The following is an 18,115-nucleotide window of genomic DNA, read 5'->3' as shown; positions in this document are numbered from 1 at the left end:
CGCCTATCCCTTTATCACACAAGCCAAAAAAATTTAAAAAGTTAAAATTTATTTCAAATTTTCGTTTTCCTTCTGTAACCAGGCTTGCATTTTCCTGACCAGTTTTGGCAAGCCAACTGGGATCCTTTCAAATTCCCACTGATTCATGCTCAACCATTTGCTCACTACCCATCCATGTGCAAGTGGTCACTTCAATTCTGAACTGCCTTGATTCAGTAACTGGGTTTCTTTCTGTAACAAGATTTTATTTATGCACAGTGATGCCATCTCTATCTCCATATCTTTTTTATGTCAGCTTTCCCCTGGTGCTAGGCTTGTGAAATTTCTAAGACTCTCAAAGAGGCAAGCATTGAGTTTATCTGAATTTATTTGACTTTCTGAAGGGTAGGTCACACTGCTACAATGATATATTTCCTTTATGTGATAAGACAGGAGCCACTCCAATGAGAAAGAATGACATATGGCCATTTGTAGGAAAGTGGATGGACCTCAAGGGTGTCATGCTAAGTGAAATAAGTCAGGCAGAGAAGGACAAAAACCATATGTTTGCACTCATAGGTCTAATAGGAAAACAGGAGAAACCTAATGGAGGACCAGGGGGAGGGGAAGAGGGAAAGAGAGTTGGGGAGAGAGAAGGATGCAAAACTTGAGAGACTATTAAATGCTGAAAATGAACTGAGGGTTGAAGGGAAAGGGGGAGGGGGGAAAAGAGGTGGTGGTGATGGTGGAGGGCACTTGTGGGGAAGAGCACTGGGTGTTGTATGGAAATCAATTTGACAATAAAATATTAAAAAAAAAAAGATAGGAGCCACTCTAAATTTCCGTACCATTAACCAGAAGTTTGTGTGTTTACCTCCCCACTGCTTAGGTGATTCATAAACCTGGTAATTGCCTGCCTGCCTGCCTTCCTTCCTTCCTTCCTTCCTTCCTTCCTTCCTTCCTTTCTTTCTTCTGCAATCTGGAACAAAGCCTTGATCCTGCTTCAACTACCAATATCCACTCAGGATGTTGCTCTCTTTAGGGTGATGCAGGCACATACCTTTCATCTGCACAAAGTCGAGTTGATGAATGGATTGCAGCAGAGGGCTGTTGTCCAGACTCAGGTCAAAGTCCGTGGTCATCCTGGGAGTGAGCGTGCCTTTCCCCCACTGATCCTCAGTCAGGTGCACTCTCCTTATGAGGGCGTCAGAAATCTAATCACATCAAAGACCACAGCCTAAGAAATATAACACCGCACTGGACACAGAACGCTGCTCCTCCAATCTCTGGGAGCATTGCCAAACCACTCTGGGACTCACAGCCTTCCTGTCTCCATGCAGGCAACGAGGAGTCTGTTATGATAAGAGTGACCCATGCAAATCTGGGTGCTTGTGTGAGTCAGAGGGGGCCACTAGAAATAATTAGCAGCTGTTAATTGCTCTAATAGAAAAACCTGGATATATGCTCATTCTATTTATGACTGATCATAATATGATGGTGATCAATTAATCCTACTAGCGCCAACAACCCCAAGTTTCTAGTAGGAAGTGTGGGTTTCCTGTCAAAACTTGGAAATGAGGGGTTTTTTTAAGTTTATTTATTTATTTTGAGAGCATGCAAGTGGGGAAGAGGCAGAGCAAGAAAGAGAGAGAGAGAAAGAGAGAGAGAGAGAGAGAGAATCCCAAGCAGGCTCTGCAACACCAGCACAGAACTTGATGTAGGGCTCAAACCCACAAACCCAAGCCAAAGTTAGATGCTCAACTGGCTGAGCCACCCAGGTGCTCCAGAAATGAGTTTTATAAAATAGATTAGAGAGGCTCCATATGGTCATCTGTAAAGTGAAATGTCTTACACTTTAAACAGATCATCTGATTGTATCACTTTATTCTTTGATAGAGAACATTTTCGTTTCTTCTGTTTAATCTCCCTCTGTCACTCTTGGCCAGTTTGGTAGAATGTGAGTTGGAAGGATAATCTATGTATTCCTTAATAAAAGGTCCCTTAATCGTTAAGATCAAAACTTAAGTAAAATTCAACTGATATCATCACATCTCATTAAGACAATCAATGCTGAAGAAAGCATGAGAAATCCAAAGAATGAAAAAACTTCACTTTATTTGGGAAATCACTGATTAACTGTCAAGAAGGTAGAAGTCTTGCATTTTTAGACGTTTCTAGCTGACCAAATTGTCCTAGAAATTAGTGGAAAGGGACTCAGTTCTTAGGCAAGGCAGTAGCTCTGCTTTGGAGGAACTTACAGGGAATTACATTTTCATGATTAAACACAAACAAAAACAAATTTTGAAAAGCCCATGCACTGCTCAATCTTGTAGCCTGTGGGGGCTGAGACTTCCAAGAAGTCAATGGAGTTTTACTGACACCCATATATGTATGGCAGACTGAAGGTGAATTTCATTGTGGAGGGGACCCACAATGAACAGCTCACTAAGGGCTGTTGGGAGTCTGCCCTTGGCATCGTAGACTGAGTCTCATGGGACATTGAGAATCTGAAGTAGAAACTACTTGACACTCACCTGTAAAAAGCCACTGGGATCGTTTTCCTTAATGACTTCCAAGCAGTACTCCATGAGACCCGTGGTCTGGCGCAGTTTCACGGTGCAGTGAGAGATCTGATCTCGAACCACCTGGAATGGATGTGGGAACAGAGTGGTCCAAAGTGGCAGAGGGTAAAAAAGAAGCAAACTGGAACTTTAGAAATCTTCTCCAAACTCTTCCAAGAGCATCACAGAATGGAATAAATGTATGAGAATATTTTGTGGCGATATGGCTGTGGACAATGGCTCCAGAAGGCAGAGTGCATAAAACACTATCATGACAGGGACTGTAATCAGAAAGGCACGCCGATGGTGGAAGCCCAGGAAGCTGGTTACCGCGGTGCCTGAAGGGACATCTTCCTAACTGCCCCTTGCTTCCAGCTTCTGGGAAGCTGATACTGCCAGCTGTTCTAAGTGGGAAGTTGCTAAGAGTCTACGAAGGAGCTGAGTAACCCAAGGTGTGGCTGCAGCTTCTGTTCTGTGAACAGTCACCCACCTGCTCCCGCCCTGTGCCTGTCTCTTCTAAAGAGTAGAAGTCACCATCCAGACCAGTTCCTTCTTATTCTGATTCTTTTTCCTGAGGGGGTGGTGGGGTGGAGTTAGAGGTGAAACTTGCTGAAAGACAATAAGCTAATAATAACAAGGAAGCCAGAGAAAGATGAATGCAGAATTAAGTTTTGAGAATAACCCACTTAGAAGCAATCACTGCCTCTTTCGGGAAAGCAGTTTTAAAGGCTTTCTATTTACCACGCTGCCAGTCTGGTTTAACCTAGAAAGGACTCTCTCTGAACATGCAGTTTCTGCCTCTGGGAAGTTGTCTTTGCCCAGTGTCAAACACATGACAGTCCTTGAAAAGTTTCTTTCTTCAAAGATATTCATTTTCTGTGTTCTCTGCTCAGTGACCCAAATCCTGAAGTGGTTTCGAAGCTAGAGTTGAACAAGAGTTTTCTAGGAAACTCAATTACTTACATCCTCAATATTTATACTACTTTGCAAAAGCCTCAAAAATATCCAGCCTTCTGGATTTTACAAATAATAACTAAAAGGAGTTTTAATAATAATTATTCAAAAATTTTTTCTTTGTTCCTTTTTTCAGTTTTGGTTATATACGTTCCATTAAAGATGATTACATTTACTTTCAAAAGCAATTGAAACTAGACAAAAAAGGAATCATCTCATCACTTTACTGCAGACTTTTTTTTTTTTAAAGCATTTTGATATTTCCTTTTAGGTTTTATCCTTGAGCTATATATATTTATAGTTGCAATCATAATATGTGACAATTTTACCTCCTTCCCACTTAACACTATATCATAGGCATTTTACATGCTGCCACCATCAATAAATGTTACTGGCTACATAAATATCTCACTGAGTGGGTTATCATAATTTATTTAATCATTCCTGTTCCTCTATTTTTGGATATTTAAATTCCTCCTAATTTCTAAAAAGTTCATTTATTTATTTTAAGAGAGAGCGAGCCTGCATGTATAGCCATGTATGTGTGAGTGGGGGAAGGGCAGACAGGGATGAAGAGAGAGAGAATCCCAAGCAGACTTTGTGCCGCCGCAGAGCCCACGCAGGGCATAGTCTCACTGCCCGTGAGACCTTGACCTGAGCTGAGATCAAGAGTTGGATGCTCGACAGATTGAGCCACCCATCTGCTCCCAAATTCCTCCTAATTTTTTGATAGTTCATCCATTTATTATTGCTGGTCTTTGTTTCTAATTTTTTTTTATTGTGATGAAATATATAAAACATAAAATTTACCATTTTAGCTGTTTTTAAATGGGTAATTCTGTGGCATTAAATACATCCATATTGCTGTGCAACTATCTTCACTGTCCATCTCCAGAACCTCTCTATCTTTCCACACTAAAATTTTGTGCCCATTAAACAATAGCTCTCCATTCTCCCCTCCCTGCTGGCCCCTGGCAACCACCATTCCACCTTCTGTGTCTATAGATTTGACTACTCTAGGACTCTCAGATATATGATATCATATATTTGTCCTTCGATGACTGGTTTGTTTCACTTGACATAATGTCTTCGAGGTTTATCCATGTTGTAACTGGTGTTAAAATTTCCTTCTTTTTAAGACTGAACAATATTCCATTGCAGGTATACACATTTTGTTGACCCATTCATCTATTGATGGTCATTGGAGTTGCTTCCACCTTTCGGCTATTGTGAATAAAGCTGTAATGAATACGGTTGTACAAATAACTGTCAAAGTCCCTGTTTCACTGCCTTTGGGTTGATAGCCTGAAGTGAAATTTCTGGATCACATGGTAATTCTATTTTAATTTTTTGAGAAATCATCATATTGTTTTCCACAGCAGCTGCAACATTTTATATTCCCATCAGCAGTGCACAAGAGTTCCAACTTCTCCACATCCCTGTAATGCTTATTACTGTTTTTTAAAAATAATAGCCATCTTAATGGGTGTGAAGTGGTAGCTCATTCTGGTTTTGATTTGCATTTCCCTAATAACCAGTGATGTTGAGCATCTTTTCATGTGCTTATTGGCCACTTGTATATCTCTTTTGGAGAAATGTCTATTTTCAAGTCTTTTTCCCAAGTTTTAATTGGGTTGTTTTGTTGTTGTTGTCTTTGGATGCACAAAATTTATACACTTCGTCTACTTTTTCCTTTGTTGCTTATGCCTCTGATGCGATATCCAAGAAATCATTGCCAAACCAGCACTGTGAAGCATTTGCCCTGGGTTTTCATTTAAGAGTTTTATAGTTTCAGTTCTTACATTTAAGTCTTTGATCCATCTCTGTATGGTGTTAGGTAATGGTCCAACTTCATTCTGCATGTGGACAGCCAGTTTTCCCAGTGTCATTTGTTGTAAAACTGCCTTTTCTCCATTGAATGGTCTTGGAACTCTTGTAAAAAATCATTTTACCATATATGTGTAAGTTTGTTTTTGGGCTCTCTATTCTATTCAGCTCTCTCTTGTAGCTTTGCAGTAAGTTATGTAAACAGGAAGTGTGAGAACTCCAATTTTATCCTTTTATGTGATTGTTTTGGCTCTATGGAATCTCCTAATTTTTTGACAGATGGTTTGCTATCACTTTTTAAACTTTAATAAAATAAAAATAAAAAATAAAATGTAGGATTTAAAACTTCCTAATCAGAATTGTTGAAAGAAACCAACTTTGATGTGAACATGGTGATTTTGGCAGGTAGAAAAGAAATCAAATTTAAGATTCACTGGTTGACTTATTTTCTTCTGGCATCTAGTATTTTGCTCAAGGAATGCAAATTATTTTATTTTTTTTAAACAGCAAGTAAATAGGAAGGTTAAATTTCTTCTTCTTGGTGGTGGGTGAGAACCTGACCAATAAGTAATACAAAAAATGCAGGACAGGTGACCTAAAGCTAATCTGCTGCTTTTTTCTGCTATAATAGGCTTAACTAAATTGTTCCCAGAAAATGTTTTTATATTTTGGTAGCCAGTGCCTCAGTGCTTCTAGGTAGCAGAAACTTCAGCAGTCATCAGTCACTAACCAAATGGAATCTGTCCTAGGACTGTACATAACTCACTGGTGCTCAAGTCTGAATAAAAAGCATGGACTAGATCTGGGCATTGTAACCCAACGCAAGTTAGCTTTTGAGGCAAAATAGACTTGAATTGTTGTATTTACTTTCTAGGGCATTCAGATCAATGATAATTTTATGACCGAAATGCTGAGATAAATACGTTAATCAGGACATAAAATTCTATGTTTGCTTCTATAAATTTCCTTCTTACGTAAGATTTATTTGATGCCAAAGGAGCTGAGTGTTGGGTCTCTCTGACTACTACTCTTAGGAAGTTTCATTCATTGTTGCAATGCCAAAGAGTTGGTGTAAGGGTTTGCCATTGGCTTCTGTATTCCATGGTTCAAGCTTCTTGGAAGGACTCCATATTCCTGAATTCCTGGCTCTCAACTCCCACTGTTGCCACAATGGATTTGGGTCCATCATTTTACCTGTTAAACAACCACTTCACAATGATCACAGTAGCCTGTGACAAAAATCCCTGCTTGGGATGCCTGGGTGACTCAGTCAGTTAAGAGTCCCATTTCGGCTCAGGTTGTGATATCACAGTTTGTGGGTTTGAGCCTTGGGTCAGGCTCTGTGCTTGGATTCTGTGTCTCCCTCTCTCTCTGACACTCCCCTGCTGACACTGTCTCTCTCTGTCTCAAAAATAAACATTAAAAAATGTTTTTAAAATTACTGCTCAAAATTAAACTTCAGGTTTACCAGAGGCAGTACTTTTGGATGTTTTGTAATTGATATCTAGTTTTTGAATTAATTTGGCAAGATTTCCCATCCTGTGGAAATCAGCCAAATAATTAGATCTTTTAAGAGTATAAATATTTTTTCTCTAGTTGAGGGTCTTTATCAGCTTTCTTGTTACTTTCTTCACTCTGTGTTATTTCTACTATTTACTATTATTATTTATTTTACATTGTATTTTTGTGTGAAAAACAATTCCTAGGAAGTGAGGCCACGTCACTTTTTCTTTGGGTTCCACATTTCTGTGCAGTTGCTGGAGGCTCCGGAGAAACCATTGGCACCATGTTTGCTGCTGGCTGGAGTTAAGAGTTTCTTTTCTTAGGAAGGAAATGTGCAAGTGGCAGGAGTGACACAAATAGGGGCTGGGAAACAATCTTCCTTCTTTCATCTGCTGTAAAGCCTAAACCCGCTCCAGGGACAATGAATTAATCTTCAGTTCATGGTTTCAGAGAAGGCTTTCCAATTTTATTAGCAGGCCCCATCTGTTCAGGATGGCAATTCTTATTGATCACTTGAACGGCTTTACTTTGCTAAGTGGAAAATTTATGAAGGTCATTCCTTGGGTCAAGATAATGTCACTGACACTTTGGAAAGGGAGAACTTGAGAACAGACAGATCTGTCCCTATGACTGCTCGAACTTTTTTGGTAGCATAGAGTAATCCACGAAAGCTTATAGTCTAAGGGTAAAATTTTGTTCTATCTACAACTACATTATTCCATCATCTCTAGCAGACCAATCTCCTCCCTCCACTCAGCTCACGTTAACATAATCAGAAGCAAGAACTGAAGCCGATTAGGGTGAATTTCACTATATTATACAATTTGACCTTGACAACCCTTTCTCTACCTCCATTCACCTCTCCCATCTTGCATGTGGCTCTTTAAATTTTTTCTTCATTTATTCTTTTAAATAAATGCTTTCACTTATAGTATTTTCTCTTATCATGGAATCTGGAGAGATACCATTAATGAAATTTTAGTCTAAGTAAACACCAGCATTCTCTCTCCTATTTTAAGAAATTCATTTTTAAATATAATATATCCCTTCCTATCACTGTTTAAAACAGTTTCCCCCAAGTATAAGGTAATCTCTCTTTTTTTAAGGAAGGTACAGTACTTTCAAGATGCAAGCTTGAAAAATGTATTCTTCACAGGTCCTTTTGGTCTGTGGAGGGGGCGTTTCTATATGAACCATCATTCCTGAAGCAAGATGACCAAGTAATGCCTGGAAGTGACTCATTTGTCACCTCATTTGGCTTTGGCCATGAGGCTCATTTAGTAAAATAATGAATATTCTTTTCTCCCCCCAGAGTAGAATTTTATCTTCTATATTATCATTATATTTATTGAAATTTAGAGGCATTTAGATTAAGGAAGAACATTTTTAATTTCTCACATGCCACCATTCTCCCACATGGTTATAGGCAAATATTTCCCCCTTCTCTTGATACCACTCTCTGTACTAGTATTATTAATTTACCCACATTGGCAATGAATCATTTCAAAGATAGGTCTTGAGGCTTTGAGTTTTTAATCAAGAAAAGGATCATTTAGCCCTATCAAAGAAATTTTAAAAAATGTACCTGTTTTGAGGAAGGCTCACAGCAAAACTGTGAACTTTCCATTCCAGAAATGTAAATGTCACCAATACCCTTATCAATAAACATTGTGTAGAATATGCAAAGAAAGCATGCTCTTAGTGTGTAGAATACTACTTCCTTGTATAGAGAAGTTAGTGAAGAAGTACAAGTCATTTGGAGAGATAAGCATGGTGGTGTGGGTCCACCCACATGGGAGAACACTTAACCATTTATGCTGGGCCACGGTAGAAGTGATGCATACAATATGGTGTTTCATAGACTGTGAGGTGCAGGGAGACAGAGCAGCTTACTCTGTCATCATCAACGTATGTGTTCAGTGCCCTCTGGAGGTAAGGAATGTCACTCATGTCTGGGTTTAGGCAAAGAGCGTCAAAGGTCTGTGACTGCCCTTCATGGACATTGCCAAAGTGGGCATGGGGTGTTCAGAAGTATGTCCCCTAACTTTGGTAAGCTCCAGCCATGAATGGTGGCACCCTGGTGATTCTATGGGCACCCTGGGCACTCTGCTCTGTACAGTCCCTCTGTGACTTGTACTCCTACATGGCAGGAAGCAGAGGATCACAGAATTTGCCAAATGAATTCCCCCTTAATGATAGGTTTATAATAAAAAATAATTGTGATTAAAATTTTAGAGTTGGTCCCCTAAGGACAGTCAAAGGTTTCAAGTGTTTCGGTGTGCCTGATCTTTCCAAACGTCTTTTCTATAATGGACACAACAGAACTAGTTGCCAGTAATTTTACTGGGATTGCACTGATTATTGGCTTAAATTTGTTGCTTTTTCTTTCTCTTTTATTTTTATTAAAAAAATTTTAATGTTTATTTATTTTTGAGAGAGGTAGAGAGAGAAAGAGAGAGAGAGTGGTAAGAGCGCACAAGCAGGGGAGGACCAGAGAGGGAGGAAGACACAGACTCTGAAGCAGGCTCCAGACTCTGAGCTGTCAGCACAGAGCCTGACATGGGGCTCAAACTCACAAACCATGAGATCATGACCTGAGCCAAAGATGGACACTTAACCAACTAAGCCATCCAGGTGCCCTGCTTTTTCTTTCTACTAAAGGCAGTAGCCAGTTAAATTTAAATCTTATCTGACTATTTTTAAAAAATGTGTGAGCTTGGATAGGTCTGTCTTCCATTCTCCCTCCCTCTCTCGCTCTCTCTCTCTCTTTCTTCCCCATCCCCCACCCCAGTATAAATCAAAGGATTACTTGTTTGTTCTGAGGCAATGGCAAAATAACTTAAGTAAGCAATGTGACAAGCCAGGAATGTTCCCAGTATAAATTTGTACTCTTAACGATATGACCATATAATTTTTTAATAAACATAATGGGAACATGACAGGCAATAACTGGTAAATAATAACAAAGATAATCATGACAAAAATGATTCTAACAAGACCCAACAGTACACCTGGATTCAAATCAAACCTTCTGTATGTACTTACAATTGGCATGTGTCGGCCTGCTGTAAAAACAGTACACTTTTTCATTATCCTTCATATTCTCTCTACATAATTTTGCTGGTATGTTCATTTACTCACCACACATGGAAACTAAAGATTAGATTTTTCAGGATATTTTTGAATAGCTATAACTTTTTTTTCTTCCAGAGAATCTTAGAATTGAAAGGTGACCAAGAAGATACCTGTCACTTCATACTATTAACATATGAATTTACTCTAAAATATCAGAGCAAGTATGCATTTAAGATCATTGTGGAGTTATTTCAAATTCTGAGTGTTACATGAATAAAAAGAATTCTCTGATATTTCTTTGGGCCTACCAAAAAAAAAAAAAAAATGACATTGTCGGCTTCCTGAGAAAAGCACAGATCTCATTAATGGCACACTTAAGTACTGTCACAGATTCCCTGCGAGGATCACAGATGGTGAGGATACTTTAAGGTCCTACTCAGGTCAGGAAGGTCCAGAAAGGATGTTAACAAACATATAGTTCATGTGGCACCTTGGTGGCTCAGTCAGTTGAGCGTCTGACTTTGGCTCGGGTCATGACCTCCTGGTTGGTGGGTTCAAGCCCTATGTTGGGCTGTGTGCTGATAGCTCAGAGCCTAGAGCCTGTTTCTGATTCTGTGTCTCCCTCTCTCTCTGCCTCTCCCCTGTTCACATTCTCTCTCTCAAAAATAAATAAACATTTAAAAAATTTTTAAGAAAACAACAAAACAGTAGTTTGAACAAGACACCCAGGGGTTCCAGTTTACTGGGCTTATTGTGGGGATATCTCCCAAAGTAGTCCAAAACATGAGGTAATATCTCTTGAAAGCTCAAAAGCAATTTCCCCCCTTCAGTAGCTTTGTGACATTTTATTAGTTCACCACATCCTGAAAATAGACATGGCTCTCAGTGGAGTTTTTCAAACCAAAGAATAGTATTCCTAAACTACAGTCATAGCTGCCTACATATGTCTCAAGTCACCTTCCTAGGTCCACAGACAATCACCCCTGTGTATAGGCTAATTCTACACCACGTTCTCTAGTATTATGGAAAGTCAGTCCCTTGGAGCACTTCATCAGCGTACTTACTAAGTGACACCAGATTTCCAGGCATTTTCTCTCAGTGATAACAATGATAATAGCTAATATTTATTGAGGACTATGCTAAGTGCTTGGCAATTTCCTGTAATGTGACAATACTTCTGGCCTGATTTTACACACAGGTGAAAGAAACTGAGCCACAGGCTTGCCCATAGTTAGAGATCCAGTAAGTGAGGAAGTGTGTCCTCACACCAAGTTCTCTGTGACACAGAATCTGGGCTCTTTACCTCTCAGCACCAGCTTGCCTCAGAACCAGAACTATTCAATCTGCTCAAGCAATCAGTGCTTTCAGAGAGAGGCCCGAGGAGATTATAAAGACTGTCTTTATACACACTCCCTTTTCAGTATCCTTAGCCTTTTGGATGGCTCAAGAAGAGAAAGTTGCCAGAAAAACACACACACAACTCTCCTCTTTGTCAGCAAAAAGCAGGGCCCCTAGAGAACTCTGCCAAGGGGAAGCGGAAGACCATAAGATTATCCTTGCTGGACTATGAGTGATGGGTTAGCCAACAAAGACACTAAGAAGTACTGTGCTTGGCAAGTGATGTCTATAAAAGGCCAGTCTTTTCTCCCAAATCTGAGGAGCAACAGAAAGGACAAGAAAGGGGAAAGGCAGGAGGGAGAAAAGCAGAGGGAGGGAGATTGGAGGCTGGCATCAGTAGTCACGGCGTCGGCACTGCTGCCTGTTTTTAGAAACAGTGACATACAATCCACTGGAAAGAGCAGAGAAACAAATCGCTCAAGACAGAAGACAGAACAGCTTTCCTGCCATGGGGGACAGCCAGCCGCCTGTCTCTTGTTTCTGTAGCCCTTTGGGATCGGGGGCAGGGAACTCCACTCTGGGCAGGGTGGAATGGGAGCAGGCCACTGCCCTGCTCAGTGTCCCCGGGCACACCGGTGTGCCCTGCTGGGGCAGGTCACCAGGTTCCTGTGCAGTCCCTCCATCTGCGTCCACAGCGCAGCCCCTACCTGACTTTCACACAGTCCCCTACAGCAGAGGCAGCCCTAAGCAGAGGCAGCTGGGGGGCTTTCACGCCCCTCTGCTACTTTTTGATGTGGAGAAGTGATGCTTTCTCAATCCTTGGTTCCCTTTTCTGTCCAGATCGCTGCCCTTTTGTCTCTCCCACATAGAAAACCTGGAGTTGCTGCCACACTCACTATGCAATCTATCACAAATGGTTCACTGTGTTCTGCTTAAAGATGCAAAGAAAGTGAAATGTTTTAGAAAATAGATTTCCACGGAGAACCAGTTAAAATTTGGTGACTACATACTAAAATGGTTGGTCTACTATTTAGAGAGAAAATCCAGCTGTCCAGCTCATTTCCTGAAGACAGCTGTGGTTTTATTTTAGGTGGCTCTAGGTGGTTCAAGTGGTATTTTGAGTTCCACCATAATAATAAAAGTTCTGGGTTTCTGAAGGGTGTTCAATGAAGGGCAATAGCGACAATCTTTAGTAATGTTATATCAGGTGCTGGAAACAGGTTGGAGTTCATTCTAAGATGAGCCTGAGAGGGGTTTCCAGTAAGACCCACCACCAAGAAACCACCAAGAAACATCTCAGTTATAATCACCAGCCTTGGTTTACTCTCCAAGCCAACAGGCTGAAGCTCTCTGAACACTAGGGCCCTGTGCACTTTTCTTTCCAAACTCCTGGTTCAGATTTAACTTTAAGTCACACAATTTTCTTTATCAAGGAATCCACTGTGCTTCTCCTTGATAAGATTGCACTGCTGCTCCCTCATCAGGAACATGTGGAGAGACATGGCCTTCATATAGGACCAGAGGAGGTCAGGCCAGCAAACTTCATCATTCAAGGGCTCCCTCAAGAGCTCTTTCTTCCTGCCTGATTCACTCAGAGTGACACCTAAGCAAGCTACAAAGGTAGGGGCGAAAGGTATATATTCCAGCCATATTATTGCCCTGACTTTGGGGCAGGAAGAAGCAGGTAGGTGGCTCTAAATGTGTTTTGCAGCAGGTGGGTAATGGAGGAGGGAGCCTCTTATAGGAGGAAGCTAGAGTTTTCTTACTTTTGGAGAACTGTTAAGCTTCCCTGAGGAGAGGATATTCTGTATCAAGATGCCTGGCTCCCCATCTTCTGGCTGAGCATCTTGGGGCTCCAGGTCCTGGTGTGTGGCTAGGGCACAAAGTTGGAAGTTTGGTGACTGCTGCTCAGGGCTCAGCATTGCCAGTATAGCTGCAGGTCTTGCCCAGGTCTCATGCCCTAGTTGGCAACTAGTTTATTGCCTTGTTTCTGGTAACCATGATATGGGTACTGGCCCTGCTTGATGAAGTTTCCCTGTCACTAAGCTTGAGCCCCGAATCTTGTAAACTGTGTTCTCTTATTTCTTCATTTCTTCCTTGGTTTTCCTACTGGAATCCCATTTGTTTAGCAATGGGCCCTTCCCCTATTCTTCAGGGACTACAGTCTGTTCCAAACCTGCTGGGGGTATCTGACGCTCACGGGGCCATTCGTGAGCTCCTGCGAGGTTGTATCCATTTCCTGCTGCCCACATCAGGAGCTCCCTGAAGTTGACTGCCTAACCCCAACAGAGGGCCTGCGGTCAGACCTCACCTCTCCCTCCACGCTAATGTCAGGCCAACAATCCACACCCCACTTCCTCTCCCCACTGGTAGCTACCCTGGGGCTTACTGGACATGCATGTGGAGCTCTGTGGACTGCCTACTTCCAGGCTATCTCCTGCAAGGCTGTTCCCATCTCTTCAGCCTGCTCTCACATCCTGTCCTGCTCTAGTGGGGGAGTGGATGGGGTATCAGATGTCTCCAGGAGGACCAATCCTTTTGCCAATAGCACCCCAGACTCGTAATCAATTGATTCCATTGTGTGATGGCAGAACTCTGTGCAGCCATCCAGTCACATGGTGTACTTCAGAAGTTAAGACCAATCTTGGTTGTCTTCTGGAAAGCATGGTTTCCATTCCTATTTCAAAAATACCTTTCACCTCTGTATGACCACTTGGGCCACCTTGTCTAAAACTTCAACCCCCTTTCCTGGTATTTCCATCCCCTAATCCTTATTATTTTTATTTTACTAAATACTGTGTAGTTTACTTACTTATCTTGCTTACTATTTATCCCTTCTGGTGGAATATAAGCCTCATGAAGGCAGTGATTTTTATTTATTTAATTGTGCCGACAGAGCAATTCTTGGCCTGAGGGAGTCACTCAATACATATCAGTGAAGTAAATGAGGGAGTGTGTGGGGAATGAAGGGATGTTTGCTCCTTGTCTTCCAGGCCACCGGCCACCCAAGACTGTGGGCATCGGCCCACCTGTCTAGCCAGTCCAGCCCAGCCCTGGGAGCCTGGCTCCCTGGCTTTTCGCTCTCCCCACAGCTCAGCACTCACCTTCAGCTTGTGCTCATGCTCCTTGTTGACACGGGCAAGCAGCTGGGCTTTCCTTCTGTTGAGGGCGTCGATGAGGGCATCACACTGGGCCACCAGGCAAGCCTCGAACTCCACGCTGTTCTCCTGCACGAGAAAGCACATCTCTCAGCCGCAAAGCACCTGGGCTCCTTGGGCTGCCGGAGCAGACAGAGCTCCCCTGTCCATCTGTGGGGTGGAAATCCCTGCTGAAAGAGATGAAAAGGAACTCCATCCACAATGCACATTTCACATTTTTTAAATAACTGGATAAATTTCATTCTATAGTGATACTGTTCACTTTAAATTGAAAAGGATAAATATTACTTATTACTTTTATGTTTGTCAAAAGGAAATCATCCCCACAGTTCAGATTATATCATGTAAAATAAAGCTTTAGTTTGTGGAGTTGAACATGGATCCTTCTGAGGGCTGGTGGGTGTCTGCTTATGTATGGTGGAAGGTGGCGTCAGGAGAGGCTGGCTGCCTGAGTGGGCAGTGTGTTGTGGAGGCGTGAGAGTTAAAGAATCATTAAATTCAAGAGAAGAGAGAAAAAAGAGGACAGTAGTGGTCTTCAATATTAAACAATAATCCAATGACAGAGGTTTATAAGAATAATCATGGGCAAAAGTACTTGCTGCTTTCATTAAGGAAAGCAAATAGTTAATGAGCATAGACGATCAAGAACAATTGGCTTGATTTCTACCCAGCCCGAAAAGTAAAGCCAAGAACCAAGAGCTTGTGGGGGAACACTAACTGTGTCCTAAATGAATTATAGCTTCTCTGTGATGTTTACATTGAATGTTGGATCTATTTCCTTGATTTAAATCTGTAAATGCTATAGATATTGCTTTCAAGAAATTCTCTCCCTAAATCATAAGCATTCATTAATAATAGTCCTTTTAATAAGTTACATGTGTAATTTTGATTGTCAAGTCTTAATCTGAAAGACAGTTGTAATTTATAGCAAATCAAAGATGAATACTTATATATACATGAGTCAACTGTAAGCTCTGGGGGGCTGGAAACGAAGGAATAGCTTAGTCTATCAAATTTTAATTTATTCCCAAAGTCATAAAGAACTGTCTCTTAATATAAGGATCTACTGGTAGGTATTTGACAACTGTTTTTCAGTGCAAGATCTTCTTTGTATAAGGTGTATATTAGTAATTTCTTGACCAGTGATGTCTACATGTTAAGTTTTGGCTTTCATGGCAATTGCTTTTGAGCATTCAGAGAAGTCTGGAAAACATCATTTAAAAGTGTTCTGTGGCCCACACAGAGTAATACTGGGAGGATGAAGGCAGCTTTCTTGCAGGTTCTGATTTAGAGCAGAAAGAAAGCTTTACTCTGATGAAGAGGTGGGGTTCAGGGCAAAAGCAAAGAAGGGACTGACTGATAACCCATTGCTGCTTTAAAAACAAAAGGAAATATACAACTGTTAGGTTTTTAGAGACTCAAAAGTTTTAACATGAGCGTGAGTGCAGAAAAAGGTGAGGAAATCAACATAAGATGCTTTGAAAGCTTGGCTTACATTTAAAGACATTTCTATTTTGACATGGGTTAAATATTAACTCATAAAGCCAATTTACTGGAGGCCAGAGTGAAGGTTATTTCTATGAGGCAAACCTCAAAACATAAGAACAGTAAACAGTGCAGAAGTTCACTATTTAAACATCTCATGAAGTTTATGGCTTCTTCCCTTTAGCGATAGTGAGCTCATGAGCTCTCAAATGCTGGCTGATCTATGAGTCGTTGTGTCCAAACAAAGCAATCTGAAATTAGAGTTACCAGGGGAGTCATGGTTGGAAAACACTTAACGTATCTAAGTAGAGAAGAAGCATTACTATGGGCAGAAAGGAGGGAAAGAGTGACAGAAACAAGGAAGGAGGAAGGAGGGAGGGTAGGAGGGAAGGAAAGGAAGGGAGGGAGGAAGCAAGGAAGGAAAAAAGAGAAATGTGACCCGTTTGTTATCATCAGATAAAATATAATTATTGTAAGGTGTTTTGGGAACCTACAGAGTTTTAAAAACTCAACAATAATGACTCTGAATTCACAAAGAGGCCTCTTTCTAAATGCACAGTAGTTGAGAATTAGGACCTCAGTGCCGAAGGTAGCAACTATTTGGGAAAGTAGGTTGTGTTACTGGCTTGTTGGCAAAATATAACCACCTCCAGAAGGGGTGTGCTTGAAGTTGGCCTGGATGTGTGTTTGTATGAGAAGGGACAGAGCAGAAAAGAGTAACTGGAACTTCCCCAAACACATTAAGGTAGGAGAAACAAACTGCCCCGCTACACAGCTACATCTTAACCCACAAAGTGTGCTTTCTGTCTCAGGTGCTGCGAGTACCTGGATCTGCTGGACCATGTTGCGGAGCTGCACCAGAAACTCCTTGGCTTCTTTGGCCCTGTCTGACAGTCCGTTCAGCGCCTGGGAGAGCTGGCTCTGCAACGATAAAGAAGGAAGCCGTGGGGCTGTGACCACAGGAAGTAGCAACAAGGTTGTACGGAGCTGTTTTGACCCAAGACCCATGAGTCCTCAAGCTCCTCATGTTCCTCTCTTCAGAGGTTGGGGCGGTTAGCTGACATCTGGACATGAGGATCCTGGTACTAACGGCATCCAGACACCTTCCACAGGCTCCTGAGAAGTTTCTCCTCTGAAGCAGTGAAAGCCCCTGGTCACTGCAAAGACCCTCACCAGTTGATATCCACCTGGAATTTCCACATCTCGTGAATTAGTTAATTAATTCAGCAATAATTTATTTAATTTAAAATTAAAAACAAACACTGAGTCAGATGGTCCGATAACTATCAAAATTATTTAGGCCAAAGTGCTATTGGTCTGGGGCCGGGGCAGGAAGAATACAGCCAAGAACAGGATGAGGGAAGGAAGAGTTAGGGCACTGGTGTGATGCTCTGGGGCCACTCCAGTGTACTAACAGGTACAAAAGCCACGACCACATTCCTCCTCATCAAGGTCACCTTTCTTCTCCCAAGTACAGCCCTGTTGCCCTAACTCCTCTCCATTCCTAAGCCAAGGCAGACTCTCTTCCTAATTTTCCACACCGTTCTGTCCACGTGGAATGCAGTTCCGCTGGGGGCCATGTGTCCAGGTAAACACTTGCTTTCCCAGCCTCCCTGTCTGCGAGGGTGGCCATGGGACACACTGCTAATTGATGAGACTCAAGTGGAGGATGGCTGGGGGTGAGGAGGGGTCTGAGAAAGGTCTTGCTTTTCTGCTAACATGAGATCAGTGTGGGTGGTGCAACCTCTGCTCTTTTGTTCCTGACTTTATGGCAGATGTCTTATGACTCTCACTGAGAAGGCCAACATGGCAAGGGAGGAGGGGTGAAAGGAGAAGGAGCCTAGTTCCATTGGCATCATTGAGCAGCTGAACAACAGTTGAAGTTTCCTACTAATAGGCTTCTTGTTTGTAAGGAAAATCAATTCCTTGTTAAGTTCCTGTACTGGGGTTTTCTGTTACTTTCAGCCATGACCATTGTACTTAATGCAAAATTCCTTCTCCTATATCCTTTCATCTCTCCTGTAAATTACAGAGACATATTCCTTTCCTACAACACCTTCTTTATTTTATTTATTTTTTAATAGTTTATTTTCAAATTGGATTCCATATAACACCCAGTGCTTCTCCCCACAAGTGCCCCCCACCATGACCATTACCCCCTTCCCTCCCTCCCCCTCCCCCTTCAGTCCATGGTTCGTTTTTAGTATTCAATAGCCTCTCATGATTTGTGTCCCT

General features: G+C 41.7%; 1 protein-coding gene across 10 annotated transcripts in view; it reads right to left on the bottom strand.

Moving 5' to 3' along the window:
* The window catches only part of TRIM9 (tripartite motif containing 9), a 99,685-nt gene that overhangs the window by 30,438 nt on the left and 51,132 nt on the right, over positions 1–18,115 (bottom strand). For all 10 annotated transcript variants that reach the window (XR_003913447.1, XR_003913450.1, XR_003913449.1 and 7 more), the window contains 4 exons: positions 16,706–16,801; positions 14,342–14,464; positions 2,514–2,624; positions 1,040–1,193 (listed from right to left, as the gene is read on the bottom strand). Coding sequence is in view for 4 of the 10 variants with exons in the window: in XM_029952347.1 (XP_029808207.1) it covers positions 1,040–1,193; positions 2,514–2,624; positions 14,342–14,464; positions 16,706–16,801 (484 nt within the window). In the remaining 6 variants the exon portion in view is untranslated. The remainder of the gene's footprint in view (positions 1–1,039; positions 1,194–2,513; positions 2,625–14,341; positions 14,465–16,705; positions 16,802–18,115) is intronic.

This window comes from Suricata suricatta, chromosome 9 (assembly GCF_006229205.1).
Source record: "Suricata suricatta isolate VVHF042 chromosome 9, meerkat_22Aug2017_6uvM2_HiC, whole genome shotgun sequence".
In the NCBI taxonomy this organism is placed as follows: Eukaryota; Metazoa; Chordata; class Mammalia; order Carnivora; family Herpestidae; genus Suricata; species Suricata suricatta.
Note: the sequence above shows the minus strand (reverse complement) of the source record. Positions and strands in the feature narration are given on the sequence as shown.